Source organism: Rattus norvegicus, chromosome 4 (assembly GCF_021556685.1).
Source record: "Rattus norvegicus strain SHRSP/BbbUtx chromosome 4, alternate assembly SHRSP_T2T, whole genome shotgun sequence".
Lineage (NCBI taxonomy): Eukaryota > Metazoa > Chordata > Mammalia > Rodentia > Muridae > Rattus > Rattus norvegicus.
In genome coordinates this window covers 184,213,651-184,232,896 of record NC_141537.1, presented here as the reverse complement: position 1 = coordinate 184,232,896, position 19,246 = coordinate 184,213,651, and the positions used below count along the sequence as shown (strand labels likewise).

Sequence of the window (19,246 nt, the reverse complement as noted above, 5' to 3'; positions counted from 1 at the left end):
TTCAGCATCCAGTCCTCTAGCAAAACACCAACAGGAATCAGCTGGTGCAATCCAGTCCACTGGGCAATCACCACTCACAAATCAGCAATGCAAAGAGAACCATCACCAGTGAAGACTAACAATGCCAAGCAAGGCAAACCAAGGCCAGAGCCTCCTCAGCAAAGACCAGTAAGGCAGAGCAAGGTGCCAGAGCCTCTACCCACTGTCTGTGGGAATATATTTATATTCTTTCTGAACATCACATGTTTGCTGCAGCAAAAACTCCTTCCACATGTCTGCTTTAACATTCTTTCTATGTCTGCTTTAGCAAAACATAAGACATAGCTTAGTTTCCAAAGAAATCAGAAATTTCCACTTCAACTTATTATACCTTTATACTCCTATCTCTGGTATAAGTATTTGAACTATTCTAGGAGATATGGGTAGAATTCTAAATAAAGATGCATTTAAAAAATGTTTAGCCAAGGGGGCTGGGGATTTAGCTCAGTGGTAGAGCGCTTACCTAGGAAGCGCAAGGCCCTGGGTTCGGTCCCCAGCTCCGAAAAAAAGAACCAAAAAAAAAAAAAAAAAAATGTTTAGCCAAAAGCAAAGTGGATCATAAGGCCTGTTACCTCTGATAGACTTGTTTCCCTGAAGTCAACGGTAATGATTCGTCAGTTAAAATGAGACGTTCAACTGCAAAGGTGGCTCAGTGACAGAGTACTTGCCTAGCTTGCATGACGCTAGGGTTGGATTCACACAGAGAAGGGGGTTGGGGGCAGCTATTCAACGTGTTCACGTTACTGAGGCTTCTGCTCAGACACTCGTTTCATTGACTTTATTCCCCTCAGTTCTATGGCTTGAACTCAGGGCTCATACATACTGGGCAGACAGGCTACCGCTGAGCTGTATCCCAAGGCAGTTTCATTGGGGTCTATGGCTGCTCTTTCCAAATATGTACTTCCTTGGCAAAATGGGTTCAAAATGTATAAATTCTGCCCCCCTGGGTCATGAATGATTAACCACAGATGGGCTGCCCAGCACAGATGACCTGTCCTGAGATCAGGTATCTCCCATTCCTGTGGCAATCTTCTGACCATTCCTTGGTGTCTTATTCCTGGACTTTTGGGGTCTGCTGCTGGAACAGATGACTTATGGCCTAGTTTCTGACTGGAGACAAATGGAATAAATGGGCCCCTTCATCCCTAGACCTAAAACAGACTAAAATGTCTGGATTCTATAGGGAAGAGCCTCTGGGGTAAGGGCAGCTCAGCCCTTGGTCCGGAAAATTCAGGGTTGGAGGCAGGGTATGGCAGGTAGGGACTGGGGGATGCTGGGAGAACATGGAGGCTAGGTCTGCTTTGATTCGTAAAATATACACCTCAGTTCCTTGTCCAAAATCAAATGCCTGGGCTATTCCCAAGGAATGCCTATTGATGTTGGGGCTGGGATACTGGAATAAAGCAATGAATGGGAGTTTGGAAATTTGTGTGACACTGGCGAAGGGGGTGGGGCTGCTGCAAATGGTCTGTTACCAAGCTGGGTATAAGACTAGGGAATTGGTACTGAAGCAGCTGAGAAGGCTGTGAATTTTGCCACTAATCTACCAGCATCCCTGACCTGAGTGGCCTGCGAGTTTCCAGGAAATGCCTGCTTGATTTAAAGCAGGGGCTGGGATAAAGCAATGAGAAGCAGGAGGGAAGTTAGGGGGATTGAGATCTGGGTGATCCCTTGTAGATGGAGGCAGGGAGGAAGGGAAGCTGCAGCAGGTGGTCTGCTACAAAGCTGGAAATGGGGCTGTGAGATTGGTTTTAGAGGAGCTTAGGGAGTGGTGAGGAGCTGAAGTTACTCCACCTGCTTCCCTAGCTGCATGCTTACATGTCTAAGTCCCAGTAGATACTAATGAAAATTTCATGTAGCAGGAGTTGATTCAGTGGGTGATCACAAATCCTCTGACTTCCAAAGGTCCAGAATCACAAGTACAAAACTTCTAAGATCGCAGTGCATTTCGCTCAGTTGATAGTTTGCCTAGTTTGTACAAAGACCCTCACTCAAGTCTCAGGATGACGCGACCCCCCCAAGAACTCACACAAGACCATCCTGGCTGTAATCACATGAGGTTTATCGATAGGAACCAGTGCACTGAGGTCGAGACTCATATCCCACACAGGGGCAGTGGAGTTCAACCCCGAGAGACTGGGAGAAAGGGTATTTAAAGGGAGAAAACCCGAGGGGGCAGGGATGGCGTCATTGGAAAGTGTGAAGAATACCAGTGAAAACTCACAAGGAGAAACTCTCTGTTTCCTAGGAGAAGCTGCTTCCTGCTTCTCAAGATTGTTTAACTTTATGGTCTGCTAGTTCCTGAGAGAACCTGCTTCCTGCTTCTCAGGATTGTTCTCTAAGATTTATGGTCAGCTAGTTTCTGGGAGAAAGCTGTTGAGCCAGCCAATGTAATTACCCATTCTATAGCCCTAGGAGAGGCTTCCTGGAACATACAGTTCTGAGGCCTAACCTGTTTCTTCTGCTATAAACTTTGTGTCTAGGGGGGGCAACTTTAAAACTTTTACCTTTCAGTTTCAATCCCTGGTACGGCATAAGTCAGGATCCAACACCTTAGGTAGTGGCTGGAAAGCCATGCTCAGACACACAGTTGGACACAAAACAACAAAAACCTTCCAAGACAATATTCTGCATCCCTAGCCCCCAAATTCCTATATAATTACTGTAGTTTTTGATTTTGTTCCCTCTCTGCCTTTTAAATCTAATCTTATCATCCCAGTGTCCTGGTGTTTATTGTTAGAAAGTATGTAATTCAAGTGTCCAAGACAATTCCAAAGCAATGTATAAGACTATGAGAGTACCTTGGAAGGACTAAATTTGGTATTTATAACATGCAAAGTGGCAGTGTTCAACTTTTAAATTAGATAATAGGAAGTATAGCATGTGTAAGTACAAATCCAAAATTTCAAAAATAAAAACCGTTTCTTAACCCAGTGAACAAACCATCTCACTCCCTCAGAAGGAATAGAGAGAACTTTGTTGTTTTTTGTTGTTGTTATTTTTTTGTTTTTTTTTAAGCCCATAAAAGTATGTTTTATTCAGCCAATAAAATTATCTCAGAGACTTACTGCTGAGTAAACTCACCGTCCTAGTTTTCTTCTGGTTCAACTCAGCTGACTTAATCATTTTGGCTTATTTCAGCTTCTCTGAAATTTTCAGAATTGCTCTGCTTAGCCTTAAACGAACTGGCATTTCGTTCTAATCTTCTGCCTCCTTCTTATCCTCCAGCTTGTTTTATCTTCCTACAACCTCTCCCCGTCTCTGTGCTGGCAGTCTTGAGAGCTGGGCATATCCTACTCTGACTCATTCTGTCAAATCTTTCTCTAAGTTACTTTCTCTGCCCCTCAACTAGGTAACACTTTCAAATATGGCTGCCTCCATCTATAAACCAACCTTACTTTCCATCGTTTGGGACTAAAGGTTTGTACTAAAGGCATGACTGCATTCCAGCTAGATCATTCTGTGATCCAAGGAGTATCTGTATTCCAGATCATTCTGTGATCCAAGGAGTATCTGTATTCCAGCTGGATCACATAAGCCTTTGGATGTGATCCCTTGCCAGAACTGCCATGTTGCTGGACTAAAATTCCTCTACAAAACCAATTAAAACTTTAATCTGTAATACCCCCTCACTCCCAAGACTTGTGTTGAAAGCCTAGTCCATCCCCAGTGAAGTAATGGTCATAAGTGGATCATAAGCATTGGGATTCAGACCTGGGACAAATGGCTGAGATACGTATTTTTCATAACAAAGTGGACCTGACCTCCAGGTTCTCCCAGCATCCCTCAGTCCCTAGTATACCCAGCCCTCTGCCATGAACTTTCCAGCTGACATGCTGGGCTTCCCGACCCATAGATCTTCCTTATATAACCTAGACATTTTGGTCTCCCTCTTCCTCTCTCCCTCCCTCCCTCTGCATTTTCTCTCTCCCTGCTTGCACACTTTTTCTTTCATTCTCTTCCCCATCCCCTCTGTCTCCTTCCCCATGACAACTTCCCTCGTCTGTTCCTTGGGACCAGTGAACCCACCCAAGAATGGCTACCCAATAAACCTGACTTTTTATACTTGAATTGGCTCATTTCATTAGCAGAGAATAACTTATAATAAGGTCTCTGACTTCACCAATGTATTATTAGTTCATTAATGGGTTCATAACTGAATGGACTATTGAGAAGACAGGGTTCTAGAGAGCAGCCCTGAGCCAATTTCTCATACCTTTTTTAAAGGGCAAAACTGCAGGGTAGGAGATTTTACAAGCAAGCATGGTTACAGAAGCAAGATCAGGTAGTTAAGGAAATCTTCTTGGAGCATGTTACAAAACTTTCTGTGGGCACACTGGTAGGTACAGCCTAGTTATAAGGATCAGAAGCTTCAGTTTTTACAGTAAACAGAAACCTGCCTAGAGTATCAAAATGGCTCCTGGTTACAAAATGAAGTTGGGGTGTTTCCTCAGTGATGGGAACTCTAGGAGGTAGGGCTTCATTGGAAGAAAAAATCAGTCTGGGTGCATCTTTCTGAGGGTGTATCTTATCCCTGGTCCCTTGCTCTCTGCTTCCTGGTCACCATGATGTGAGAAGCCACTTCTACTGCATACTGTGGTTGCCATAATATCCCACCTTGCCTCAGCACAAAGCAATGGAGCCAGCAGACCATGGATTGGAGCCTCTGAAACTGAGCCAGAACAAATCACTTCTCTTTTAAACTGATTTCCTCAGTTAATTTGTTACTGTATCAAAGATAACACTCCAGTTCCTTATTTATCTTTCCAGGGATATTTTATTAATCCTGAAGCAAACTATGCATATTACATCCATCATATATAAACATACCATCTGCACAATCAATTGTACGTGACACAGTGTTTTCTTATAAAATCCTGACACTCTGCTATGTGAAATGGGAACATAACCCTAACTAACTTTAGTAAACCATACAGAGTTATCCAAGGTGTCATAGCAAAGGAATGAAGAAATTTATTATCTAGCTATTCTATCAATTTTTGAAATATGGTCTTACTATATTACTCTCGCTGTCCTTGAACTCACTATAGACCAAGCTGGCCTCAGAGTCAAAGAGATGAGCCTACCTCAGCCTTCTAAGTGGTAGTAGTCAAGGCCCACGCCACCACGCCCCACTGAATTGCATTCTTTAAACTGTCGAGTAACTCCTACAGCGGAAATGTTTAGAACTTAATACAAACAGAACTATATTCATACTTGAAAGCCCTTTGACAAATCAGGGATGAAAATCCCATACTGCACTTGTGGTCAGTCCATTGTTATCTTGCTGGGTTGGCTCTGGAAGTGTGTATTCTGCTAGTTGGTACAGTTGATGCTGAATGCTGTGTCCACTGAACTGGGGCCTCCCAGGGTCACCAATCAGTACTCGAGTTCCATAGGCCCAAAAGCAGTTTTGCAGCCACAAGTGAAGACTGTCTGCAAGGTCTTCATCATAAAACATATCTCCAAGAACAATGAGATCAAACTTACCTTGTCGGGTATTCAAAATGTTTTTGGTTAAAATAGGAAAAGGATTCAGTCCATTTAGTTTGCAATTTAGTGTAATCGCCATTCCTGCAACTTTACAAAACATACGATGAATTGGTCTATAAGCATGTATCAGTGGGCTATTTTAATTCCTTATTACTTAAACACTTTTTTAAAATCTAACTAGGGGCCAGTGAGAAGATCTGCAGGTTACGATGGTTGCCGCTAACCTAACGAGTTCAACACCTGAAGGCCAGGAATGGTGATATACAAACTTAAATCCCAGCACTCAGATGATACTAGCAGATCGCTGTGATTTTAAGACCAGTCTGGTCGGTCTATATAGGGAGTCCAGGACAGCCAGGACTACACAGAAAGACCCTGGATCAACAAACCAAAAAACAAAAGGTCAATATATGAAACACACATGGTGGAAAGAGGGAACCAAACCCACAAGCTGTCCCTTCGCCCCCATGTGATGTGCCTTGTAGCACACTCACAAATGAACTAATAAATGTAAACATAATCTAATACTTACCTTTTGTTAAAAGGGACTTTTTTCTTGTTTTTGTTGTTTTCATTTTTATTTCATTTGTATTTTGTCTGGACTCATGTCTGTGAGTGTGCTGGATCCCCTGGAGCTGTAGCTACAGAGCGTTGTGAGCTGCCATGTGGATGCTGAGAACTGAATCTGGGTCTTATGGACAAGCAGCCAGTGCTCTTAACCTCTAAGCCATCTCTCCAGCTCCTGTTACTTTTTAGGCAAAGAAGTTTAAAATTTATGCCAGTGTAAGTTATATACTAATGGTGTATAAAAATATATGATGGTGAACACCTGTCACTCCAAGGCTTAGTACTATACAGCAGGAAGATCCCTACATATAGCCAACCTGAGATACAAAGGGAGGTACCAAGCCAGCCAGGTCTTCAGCACAAGACCCTTTTCTCAGACAAATAAAAAACAAAACAAAGAGGCTGGGCATGGTGGTGCACTCCTATAACCCCAAAGGTGGAAATAGGAAGATCATAAATTCAAGGTCATCCTTAGCTACAGAGCTAACTGAGGCCATCCTGGGCTAAATGAAACTGTCGAGAGAGAGAGAGAGAGAGAGAGAGACAGAGACAGAGACAGAGACAGAGAGACAGAGACAGAGACAGAGACGGGGGGGGGGGGGGGGGGAGAGGGGGAAGAAGGAAAGAAAAGGGAAATGGTGGAGGAGAGAGGAGAGATCAGGTTATCCTGACCCCATACCCACACCCAGCCCCGAATTATATCTGGCTTGATATGATGTTTGTAAAATGTTAACAGACCAGTGTTCCTCCTTCCTTCCTGGGAAATGATCCCTTGTCAAAAGTGTAAACTCTCCTAGCTTGCACCAATGTGATTTCATTGTGCTGTTTTTTTTGTATAAATTCTGTAGTGCTTAATATAGGGTCCAGCTATAGGGTCCCAGAATTCTTTATGACAAAAGCCTGCTCTCAGTTCTCTAGCGTAAAGAGCTCTTACTTGGTTTTATATTCATGGTAGTTTATTACTTTCTCATGTGGGCTATAGCCAATAAAGGAATGTTTTTAAAAGGCTATATGTTAAACATAGAAGAGCAGTGATGTGATCTTTTTTGTATGTGTATTTACATAGACAGAAAAACAAATGTTGGGCTTGATCACGTTATATCTGAAACCCCTTAATAAAACAAGACCCCCGGATGGCTCTACTCTAAATAAGGGTAGGTGAAGAAAAAAACCATATGAAATAAGAGTTTAACTAATACAACTTGAGCCTTTTTCTTGCTTGTTTTTGTTTTGTTTTGTTTCTTTGTCTGGTTGGTTGATTGTTTGGAACAGGGTCTCATTTTGTAGCTCTAGCTGTCCTGGAACTGTGTCTACCTCCTGAGTGCTAGAATTTAAGGCATGGGCCAACACACCCAACACAGCTTGGGTCTTAATGCAGTAAAAAAAATCCACTAAAGACACAAGCCTATCTATCTTTACTTGGATTTTGTGTCAAATAAACATTGCTTACATACTTCAGGGCATTCTCAACCCTGAGCTAACATGTGTGCCTCCACAGGTTTCCCTATGGAATGTCTGGCAAACAAATCAAATCCTCTTGGGGAAATGTACCACCAGTTCAGGCCCCACTGAACATACCTCACTGTATCAGATTACAAAACAAGGCAATAAACTATCATGATGAAAAGGGGGCAGTGGAATGAGCTTTAAATGTTTTAAAATATGCAGTCCTTACTGGGGTCTACGTCGTTGGCCAAGATGTTCGACGCTCCACTCATCTTAGCAGCGATGGCTGTAGCTCCACATCCACTCCCAAGATCTAAGACAGACTTTCCTCTAACAACATCAGGGTTATCCAAAAGATACCTAAATTAGAAAGAAAGGGGTAAACATCTGAGGTATGGAAAAGGAGAATAAGAAGCATTAAAACAAAAACAGGCAGGATGGTTTAGCACACAAAGGTGCTTGCATCGAAGTGACTGAGTTGCGTTGAAGTGACTGAGTTCAACATGATGTAGAGAGAACCATTTCATGCAAGTTACCCTCCGACCCTCACATACACACCATGGTATACCTGTGCTACCATACACAAAGCAATTAAATATATTTTTTTTTCTGATGGTAAAGAACCTACCTGGCCTGTAGCAGTAACAATACTATTGCTGGGAAACGGACCTTTTGTCTGACAGCTCTACATCCTTAAGACATAACCAGATGAAATCGAGATCAATGCTAAAGCAAAGAGTAGATAGACATGCTACAAGCATTTACTTTTGTTTCAGCTACTGTTTCCTAAAAGTATAGATGCAGCTATATTAAAAAAATGAGATGGACAGAAGGGAGCTTTTAAAATGCTAAATTGAGGTAGGGCTGGAGAGATGGCTCAGTGGTTAAGAGCACGGACTGCACTTCCAAAGGTCCTGAGTTCAAATCCCAGCAACTACATGGTGGCTCAAAACCATCTATAATGAGAGCTGATGTCCTCTTCTGGTGCCTCTGAAGAGAGCTACAGTGTACTTATATATAATTAAAAAAAAATCTTTAAAGAAATGCTAAATTGAATCAAATGCAAGGTCTACCGCAAGTGAGATGCCAAAGAAGAGAAAATCCCAAATGATCACTCATACCTTCTATGTGCTGAAGAGCCAATTCTAGACGTGGGTAGCATTTGTAGTATTAAAGCAGGGTCTTTGAAGGGATGGGTCTTTAGGATCCATCAAGAAACTCTGTACTAGGGGCTGGGGATTTAGCTCAGTGGTAGAGCGCTTACCTAGGAAGCACAAGGCCCTGGGTTCGGTCCCCAGCTCCGAAAAAAAGAACCAAAAAAAAAGAAACTCTGTACTAATTGTTGATACCCACATGCAACAAAGCAACATCAAAGCAATGACCAAGGGGCTATAAAAACAAGGCTTTGGGTTGAGGTATGTGTTACAAAAGTTAGTATGAAGGCTGGAGAGTTGGCTCAGTGGTGGAGAATTGACTCAGTGGTTAAGAACACTTGGTACTCTTGCAGAGGATTCAAGTTCCAAGGGATCTGATGCCTTCTTCTGACCTTAATGGGCAACAGGCACACATGAAGTGCTCAGACATAACACTCAGGCAAAACACTCATACACAAAATAGATAAGTCTTTAAAAAAAAAAAAAAAAAAAAAAAGGAAGTTGGAAGCTGGGCAGTGGTGGCATTCAGGAAGCAGAGGCAGGTGGATCACTGTGAGTTCCAGGACGGCATGGGCTACATAGTGAGGCCCTGAGGGAAGGGGGAATATGACTCATTGCTGTAACCAAATACCTGATGTACTGGCTGGTTTTGTGTGTCAACTTGACACAAGCTGAAGTTATCACACAGAAAGGAGCCTCAGTTGAGGAAATGCCTCCATGAGACCCAGATGTAAGGCATTTTCTCAACTTGTGATCTGTGGGGAGCCAACCTGCCTGAGACCCCAACATTGAGCTAATTAGGACAGAAAAAGTACATATGAAAGTTCACCTAAAACTTAAATGTTCTAGCTGATACCAATCTGGTGGTCAGTCAGAGTTGCTCTGACTTGCCAGAAGCACTGATACAAATCTGGTGTTCCAACAGGTTTGCCAAGTGGAGGCTCCTGACCTTTTGTTGGGAGCTAGCTCCATACAGACCTAGGGCTCGTGACCTTTGCAAAAGAGCCAGCTTCCTGCAGACCCCTACAGACCCCGAGCTTGTGACCTTTTGCTGAAAGCCAATTCCCTACGGACCCACGGATTGTGTGTGACCTTCTGCTAGGGCCCAACTTCCTACAAGACCTAGGCCAACATCCCACAGGAGTGAGCCAACTACCCTATTGGCTAGTACATCAAGGTCTCCCGGCTCCCTGAAGACTTCCTCCTCTCCCTTGCCTTGCTACTGTATATAATCAGAGCCTGCAAGCATTAAACTTGATCAGACTCTTGTCTTGGCATCCTTCTTTGTGTCTCTTGTCCCCCATTCTCTTCCAGGTACCCTCTGGACCCTCGTTGACTATCCTGCAGGACGGGACACTGATTAAGGGGGGAGGACCCAGCCCATTGTTCGTGGTGCATCCCTGGGCTGGTAGTCTTGGGTTCTATAAGAGAGTAAGCTGAGCAAGCCAGAGGAAGCAAGCCAGTAAGTAACATCTCTCCATGGCCTCTGCATCAGCTCCTGCTTCCTGCCCTGTTTGAGTTCCAGTCCTGACTTCCAGTGTGAGCTGAATAAACCCTTTCCTCCCCAACTTGCTTCTTGGTCATGATGTTTGTGCAGGAATAGAAACCCTGACTAAGACACCTGACAAGAAACTTAAGGGAAGAAGAGTTTATTTTGAAGGATCACGGTTTGAAGACACAATCATTGTAGGAAGGTATGGCAATAGGGACCTGTAGTTGTGGGAGTATGTGACTGATGCTCTTATCAGGATAAACTATGAAGAAAAGGAAAGAATTCTAGGATTCAACTAGCTTTCTTCCTTCTTTTTATATTCAGAGTGCAATCAAATCCTATGGGAAGTGTCACCCACATTCAAGGCGAGCTTTCCCTCCTCAGTTAAACCTCTTTGGAAATATCCTATCCTGGCTGGGGTTTTTTTGTCAACTTGACACTAGCTAAAGGCAAGTGGGAAAGGGTACCCTCAGTTGAGAAAATGACTCTACCAGAGTGGCCTGTGAGCAAGCCTAAGGGACTTTGTTTAATGATTGATGTGGGAGGGCAGCCTATTGGGAACGATGCCCAGACAGGTAATCTTGTATGGTGTTAAAAAAAAGCAGACTGAGCAAGCAGGGCTTCTCCACAGACTATGCTTTAGTTACTGCCTAGAGTTCCTGCCCTGACTTTCCTGATGATAGATTCCTGTGACCTAGAAGTATGAAATTAAATAAACACTTTCTTCTCCAAGTTGCTTTTGGTTATTTTTTTTTAATTACAGCAATAGAAAGCATAAGAAAAGCACACCCTCAGAGACATGCCAAGAGGTGTGTCTTATAGGTAACTCCAGATTCATTGGAGTTGAAAACAAAGGTTACCCAGGGCAGGTGTGAAGAGGTCTATTTTGTTAAGGTATCCACATCTATGACTGTCATGAGGCCAAGCTAAACTAACAGTGACCAGTTCTGGATGTAGTACAGCCGTCTCTGAATGTTTTGTTGACAATCCCTGTATTCTCACTTAGTCTCAGATGAAACCCCAGACTCAAGAGGCCTCAACGCCTGTCGTCCTCTCTGTGGCAGTGCAAAGGCAAGTATGTGAGAGACTAAATGTTTTAAGAAAGCACTGCTTCATTTCACAGGATAGCTTCAAACTCCTACTCCTCATGCCACAGCCTCTAAATGCTAGGATTACAGGGTGTCACTATCATGGGTAACTAACTATAGGACATCTTTTTGGAGAAGACTTGTCTTCCTACAGGACAAATCCTCTTCTACTTTACCAGAAGGATGGCAATCCAAACCATATACAAGTTGGGGCTTTGCATGGACCTCAATGACTTTCTGGTTCTGCTACTGGGGTCAGAGAGAATGAAGCCAATGAAATGGAGGTGGGGGGTGGATACATAAAGGAAGAAGGACTTTCAATATTTCAATGAAACATACCTAGACAGAGCCTGGCCTCCTGGCCAGTAGATAGCCCAGTAGGGATCACTGTAGGGCCACAGGTCAGCCCTTTCCCACCAAAACTTGCACCTGGGGGTTAAAAGCCGTAACTGGATTTCAGGGGTAAGGCTGCCACTGCTGGTGACTTCAGTGTTCTCCTCCAGGTAGGCTTTCATCTTAAGATCCAAACAGCTCCCCACTGTCCTCCAGGGAAAGAGAGGAAACCCACTGTTCAGAGCCTGCAGAAAACTCCATTGGCTCCTGGGAGCTTTCCAGCACAGGCTGAAAGCCATTCGCGCATCTCCAAACCTCAGGTTCTGTCCATGTGGCTATTAATAAGGACTGTTTGCCAAGCAGATAGAATGAGGGTCCGTCTTTCCACTTAATCGACACTGGAATTTCTGAATCTACAACAAAGAAACAATACTGAAAATTCTTAGTCCAGCCAACATGTCCACATCCTTCCACATAACAAAACAATAAGCTAGCCACATAACAATATGCACTAACAACTCAGAAGTGCAAATTCATGCTGGAGGACAGCTTTGGCTTACCAGTTTTGGCAAAGAAATTTAGTTGCTTTTTAACTATGAAATCTATTCAGTAATTCATAATGACAAATAAATAAGCATTTTATTTTTATAACAATGTTCACAAAAATGGAATAAGGTGTATCTTTTTGTTTGTTTTGTTTTTAGGATAGACTTGCAAGTTAAAGAAATAGTTCAGCAGTTAAAGAGCACCTGATGCTTTTTCTTTTTTCTTTTAAGTATTATTTAATGTACACAGTCACTGCCTTCAGAAACACCAGAAGAGGGCATCAGAGCTCATCACAGATGATTGTGAGCCACCATGTGGTTGCTGGGATTTGAACTCAGGACCCCTAGAAGAGCAGTCAGGTGCTCTTAACCACTGAGCCATCTGTCCACCCTGCACCTGATGCTCTTACAGGAGACTCAGGTTCAGTTCCTAGCACCCACGTGGCAGCTCACAATCATAACTTCAGTTCCAGAGGATCTGGTGCCCTCTTCTGACTTTTTTCAGGCACCAGGCATCTCTCACACACACACTCTCTCTCACTCACTCACTCTCTCACACACTCTCTCTCTCTCTCTCTCTCTCTCACACTCACACACACACACACACACACACACACACACACACACATTGCATTTATACACATGCAGGTAAAGCATAACCATCGAATAAGATATAGACTTGTACTGTACTGCACTATAGCCCAGGCTGCACTAGAATTCACTATGTAGACAAGTAGACATCAAATACAGTGACCCTCCTCCCTCTAGGTTTATTGTTGCTGGATCAGACCCAGGTTTACAGCAGAGCAATATGGTATTACTGTGCATCTGGATACCATGTCTTTCCAGCACAGACAGTTTGGTTTTTGAAGACGTTATAAAGCCAATGTAGGTAGGTACTCAAATTATGTTATAGGAAAGGCATCAGGCTGTGACACAGTAGTGAACACCTTGCCTTTAATCTCAACACTTGGGAGGCAGAGGCAGGCAGATCTCCATGGAAGAAGGAAGCGGTGATAAGAAGGGCTGAATTCAAGCCAGCCCTGTTTATGTACTCGGTAATACCTGACTGAACTAAGGGCTCTTGGTTGGGTTCAGTTTTCTCTGCCAGTTAAAGAGTTAGAAAGCAGGATGACTTCCAAGCTCAACAGGTAGCAGTGGAGAAATCTTAAGACCTGAAAACAGAAGCAAACAAAATCAGATTTTGAAGAAAGGCTTTTATCGGGGCAAGGAAACACACACGCAGTAAACACAGGAAAAAAAAATAAAAACTCTCCTCAACAAATCAGAGGGGAGCTGGAAATCCAGACTCTTCTTGAGGATTAGGAGTGGTGGTGTTTTGGTTTTGAAGTCTCTGAAGGGTTTTCTTCCCATAATGTAGTGTTTGGTCACTTTGAAGAAATAGACAATGGCCAAAAAAATAAATAAATAAATAAAAATAAAACCTGTCCTAATCTGGCCTTGAACTTGTTGAGCGAGGCCATCACCATGGAAAGGAGAAAAAGCTCATAAGGCTTTTGTTTTAAATTGCCAGGCTTTTGTCTCAGGTCAGGAGGGTGAAGAAAAGCCAGCCATCTTGAAAGTTTTCCACCTTTCTTACCCATCCATGGCCCCTCTTCCTATCTGCCTGCCTGCCAGGGAATCTGTCTGACTCTTTTTTTTTTCTTTTCTTTTCTTTTTTTCGGAGCTGGGGACCGAACCCAGGACCTTGCTCTACCACTGAGCTAAATCCCCAACCCTTCTGTCTGACTCTTAGTCCCTCAGTAGAACTGCCTCCCTGTACTACTATCTTACAAAAAGACAGTCAGACAGACAGACTGAGTGAGAGAGCGAGTTAGTGAGTGAGTGAGCGAGTGAATCAACCGCCTAAAAAGACGTCTAGGGCATTAAGAGAGCTGTTTTTCTTCTAAGGACCACAGTTTCCAGTGTCTTAGCTTCTGGGAACACATTCCGGCCTCCACTGGCACATGTGCACACACAGATAAGTACGTAAACAAGCAAAGGTGCAGGGCACAGTAGCGCATTTCTACAATCTCATCACTTGGGAGGCTAATAAGGCAGGGCTGCCTCTAATTCGAGACAGTCTAGGCTACATTGCTGGCCAGAGACTACAACGCGAGACCCTTTCCCAAGCAAACAAACGAAAAGGTTAAATTCCAAGCAATGCTGTGACACACGTCACTTTCCTCCAAAACAGAGGACAGGCGTTTACTTAAAAGGATAGTGCGGTCCTTGTGGCCTTACCTGACTTTGTTCGATCAAAACGTGGAACTTGCCCTTCTCACGCAGGAGAAGAAAAAAGTACAGTAGGTCTCCTTTGTCGGAAGAGGAAGCCTGAACTCGCGGCGGGACAGCGGTGAAACTTGGAACCAATGAAACGCGGAGCGCGCGGCCGCCGGAACCGGAGGGCTCCGCACCGGCTCCGCCCTTCTTCCGAGCTGTGTTTTGTTTTGCACCTCCCTCGGTTCCCAAGGCAACTGGGAAGCAGAAGCCCTCTGTAACCTTAAGACTCCTTAGGTCAGTCCCTGTAGACCTGAAGCGCAATTGCACAGCTTGTGTGAGCCTTGTCTGCGAATTCTGATTTCTAAAACCTCTTGCCCGACTTAGGCTGCTAGCACTATATGCCAAGCATACTGTCAAGAGTATGAATCTGGAGTGGCGAGTAAAGTTTTATGACATCCAGTTTCGGTGTATCATAATTATAAAGTCATATTGTAAGGCTATTTTCAGCCAGTAGATTCTGAATCTCTTATATCCACCTTTCTAATGACTTTTAAATTTTCCACTGGCCCCTCAACTCAAGACTTCAAAATTAACCCATCTCACCTTCATTACCGAAAATCTGCTATGATGTACAAGAAAAAAAAAATATCCCAAACCAAGAAAATGGCAAACCGTATTGCTGTATCTAAATTTACAAATTGAAAAATGTTCTTCAGATGCCTGGTCAAAATCTGAATTGGGACCTGGAGATGTAGCTCAGCTATTATGCGTGTTTAATATAGCACGAGACCCTGAGATCCATATCTGATCCTAGCATTAAAGAGTGGATGGAAGAGGTCCAAGGTCATACTCAGCAAATTAAAAGTCAGCCTAGGATAGATGAGATCAAGTCTCAAAAGAAAAAGGAAAAGGAAAAGGGAAAAGGGAAGGAAGGAGGGGAGGGGAGGGGAGAAGAGGGGAGGGGAACAGATGCTGGACCCTATCTAAGTGGCTCAGTGAGTAGAAGCCCACTGCCAAGCCTAACAACCTGAGTTTCTCAGGACTTTCATAGTAGAAGGAAAGAACGAGTGTCCTCTGACTTAAATACATGTAATAAAAACTTTAGAAATCTGTATTTAGAGCCCAGAGAAATGCTGAGTTGTTGAACGTGTGCAGTGTTTGCCTAAGATCTGAGTTCTATTCTCGGACCCATACAGGTGGTTCACAACTTCCTGTGATTCCAACTCCAGGGCCCTGTCCCTTCCTTTTAATGGTTTTCCAGCTGTTCATAACTAGAATCTCTAGGAGCTTCCAAGGAGAACACCACCATTACACCAAGTAACAGCCCCAAGTGCATCATCCTTTGCCTCTGATGAATGGTTTGCTTCTTCCTGACACAAGGGGTTAAACAAGGAGGTTGACACTGGTGACTGGGCCTTCTCCAGGTCACCTGGTTTCAGGGTCCTTGAGGCTCGGGCAAGCAGCACATAGTCAATTAAGTCAAGACAGGCAGCACATGTGTGACTTGTGTGCCTCAGTTTAGAGGACGGGATAACAGCATCTCCCTTCTTTACATTCTTTACTGGTTAACAGACAAACATGAAACATTGAAGAAGCAGGACAGGAGTTGGGACCCGGGACCTGGGAACAGAAACACAGGATTGATCCCGCCAGCAAGGTGGAACTTCTTCCTGAGATGGCTGAACTCAGAAAGCTACCTCCTAACCTGGGCACCTGGGGAGTGTGTACACATGTGAGAGAGGTAGAAGGAATACTGGAGTATGAGGTTAGCCTGAGCTACACAGTGATTATCATGCCAGTGAGGACAATGTACCAAGGCCCTATCTAAAACACCCCAACATGAGTGAGAACCTGGGTTACGTTCCCACCACCATTAAAAACAAACAAACAGGGATAGAGAGATGGCTGTGTGGTTAAGAGCACCGACTGCTCTTGCAGAGGTCCTGAGTTCATATCCCAGCAACCACATGGTGGTTCAAAACCCTCTATAATGGAATCCAATGCCCTCTTCTGGCATGTCTTTTTTTTTTTTTTTTTTTTTTTTTGGAGCTGGGGACCGAACCCAGGGCCTTGTGCTTGCTAGGCAAGCGCTCTACCACTGAGCTAAATCCCCAACCCCTTCTGGCATGTCTTAAGACAACTACAGTGTACTTACATAAAACAAATAAATCTTTAAAAAAACAAAAAACTACACTCCCCCACACAATGTCACTTCTCATTCTTGAGAATGCAACCATCCCCAACACACTTAAATCCTGGTATGTCCTTAACCTCCCCTGAATATATCAGTCACTCATCATGTCCATTGCATTTCTCCCCCACCAGCCCTCATAAGGCAAACCTCTCCTACCCTTTGACATAATTTAGATGTGTTATAAATTCTATTAAGTGAAGATAAGAGCAGACATGTTGGGCCCTATCTTGGGGTGTTTCCCTTCCCCCTCAATGAGCCTTTTAGCCTGCTATAGCAAGAAGTTGTTTACACCCTTGGCAGCTGCTCTCGGCCCTGATTTGGGCCCAAGACTTTCCAGGGCACCCTTCTCCCTTGCCGAGCCTTTCAGCTTGTTGCTATTAAGAAATTGTTTACGCCCCTGATTTGGGCCTGGGACTTTCCACAACACAGATATTTCCTGTTCTCCTGTTTTCCTGGTTGGGGATTTTCACCTGCCTTGTTGTTTACCACGGCTTTTGCCTCGGGTATATAAGGAGATCTCAGTAAAGCCTTGGTGGCACTCTCTGGAAACGGGTGACCCGTGAATGTGTTTTCTTTTAATCCGACAGACCTATGCCCAATAGTCACACACTGGCAGTGCAGGTGTCGTCACAGACATGTATAGGTTAGCCATTACCAAACTAATTACTTTCCTATTGCTATGACAAAACACGGTAACCAAAACCAAATTACAGAAGAAAGTTGTGTTTTGTTTTGTTTTGTTTTTTTAATATTTTATTTTCTGGCTTACAGTTCCTGAAGGAGAGTCCAGAATGGCAGGGGAGGAATGATAGGAGATGGCCAGAGCAGGAAGCTGAATGATCACATCTTCAACAGCAGAGAGAAAGCAGACAGAAATAACTTTAAGTGAAACTTAAACTTCTCATTCAAACCACATTCAAACCACAATCACCTTACCAGTGTTTCATTTTTTTAAAAAAAAATTAAAGATGGTTTCATATGGGCTGGAGAGATGGCTCAGAGGTTACGAGCACTGGCTGTTCTTTCAGAGGTCCTGAGTTCAATTCCCAGCAACCACGTGGTGGCTCACAACCATCTGTAATGGGATCTGATGCCCTCTTCTAATGTGTGTCTGAAGATAGCTGCAGTGTACTCATATATAATAAACCTTTAAAAGAAAAGATGGTTTCATGTAGCCCAGGCTGGCCTTGAACTTTCTATGTGGCCAAGGATCATCTTCTGCCTCTGATATTCTCGCCTCTACTTCCAGAACACTGGATTACAGATGTGTATCACTACACCCAGTTTTTTTTTCTATATTTTTTTTATTAACTTGAGTATTTCTTATATACATTTCAAGTGTTATTCCCTTTCCCGGTATCCGGGCAAACATCCCCCTCCCCCCTCCCCTTCCTTATGGGTGTTCCCCTCCCAACCCTCCCCCCATTGCCGCCCTCCCCCCACCAGTCTAGTTCACTGGGGGTTCAGTCTTAGCAGGACCTAGGGCTTCCCCTTCCACTGGTGCTCTTACTAGGATATGCATTGCTACCTATGAGGTCAGAGTCCAGGGTCAGTCCATGTATAGTCTTTGGGTAGTGGCTTAGTCCCTGGAAGCTCTGGTTGCTTGGCATTGTTGTACATATGGGGTCTCGAGCCCCTTCAAGCTCTTCCAGTTCTTTCTCTGATTCCTTCAACGGGGGTCCTATTCTCAGTTCAGTGGTTTGCTTCTGGCATTCGCCTCTGTATTTGCTGTATTCTGGCTGCGTCTCTTAGGAGCGATCTACATCCGGCTCCTGTCGGTCTGCACTTCTTTGCTTCATCCATCTTGTCTAATTGGGTGGCTATATATGTATGGGCCACATGTGGGGTAGACTCTGAATGGGTGTTCCTTCAGTCTCTGTTTTAATCTTTGCCTCTCTCTTCCCTGCCAAGGGTATTCTTGTTCCCCTTTTAAAGAAGGAGTGAAGCATTCACATTTTGATCATCCATCTTGAGTTTCATTTGCTCTAGGCATCTAGGGTAATTCAAGCATTTGGGCTAATAGCCACTTATCAATGAGTGCATACCATGTATGTCTTTCTGTGATTGGGTTAGCTCACTCAGGATGATGTTTTCCAGTTCCAACCATTTGCCTACGAATTTCATAAAGTCGTTGTTTTTGATAGCTGAGTAATATTCCATTGTGTAGATGTACCACATTTTCTGTATCCATTCCTCTGTTGAAGGGCATCTGGGTTCTTTGCAGCTTCTGGCTATTATAAATAAGGCTGCAATGAACATAGTGGAGCACGTGTCTTTTTTATATGTTGGGGCATCTTTTGGGTATATGCCCAAGAGAGGTATAGCTGGATCCTCAGGCAGTTCAATGTCCAATTTTCTGAGGATTCTCCAGACTGATTTCCAGAATGGTTGTACCAGTTTGCAATCCCACCAACAATGGAGGAGTGTTCCTCTTCCTCCACATCCTCGCCAGCATCTGTTGTCCCCTGAGTTTTTGATCTTAGCCATTCTCACTGGTGTGAGGTGAAATCTCAGGGTTGTTTTGATTTGCATTTCCCTTATGACTAAAGATGTTGAACATTTCTTTAGGTGTTTCTCAGCCATTCGGCATTCCTCAGCTGTGAATTCTTTGTTTAGCTCTGAACCCCATTTTTTAATAGGGTTATTTGTTTCCCTGCGGTCTAACTTCTTGA

At 43.7% G+C, this 19,246-nt stretch overlaps 1 protein-coding gene across 12 annotated transcripts in view; it reads right to left on the bottom strand.

The window, feature by feature from the left end:
- Etfbkmt (electron transfer flavoprotein subunit beta lysine methyltransferase) overlaps positions 1 to 14,560 on the bottom strand; it is a 65,097-nt gene extending 50,537 nt beyond the window's left edge. The window contains exons 1-6 of one of the 12 annotated variants that reach the window (XM_087657866.1): positions 14,402 to 14,560; positions 13,113 to 13,332; positions 11,619 to 12,025; positions 7,775 to 7,905; positions 5,530 to 5,619; positions 4,152 to 4,711 (exon numbers count right to left, since the gene is read on the bottom strand). In XM_087657866.1, coding sequence (XP_087513992.1) covers positions 4,536 to 4,711; positions 5,530 to 5,619; positions 7,775 to 7,905; positions 11,619 to 11,911 — 690 coding nt within the window. In that variant the 5' untranslated portion in view covers positions 11,912 to 12,025; positions 13,113 to 13,332; positions 14,402 to 14,560 and the 3' untranslated portion in view covers positions 4,152 to 4,535. 12 annotated transcript variants of the gene reach the window in all.
- Between the last annotated feature and the right edge of the window lie 4,686 nt (positions 14,561 to 19,246).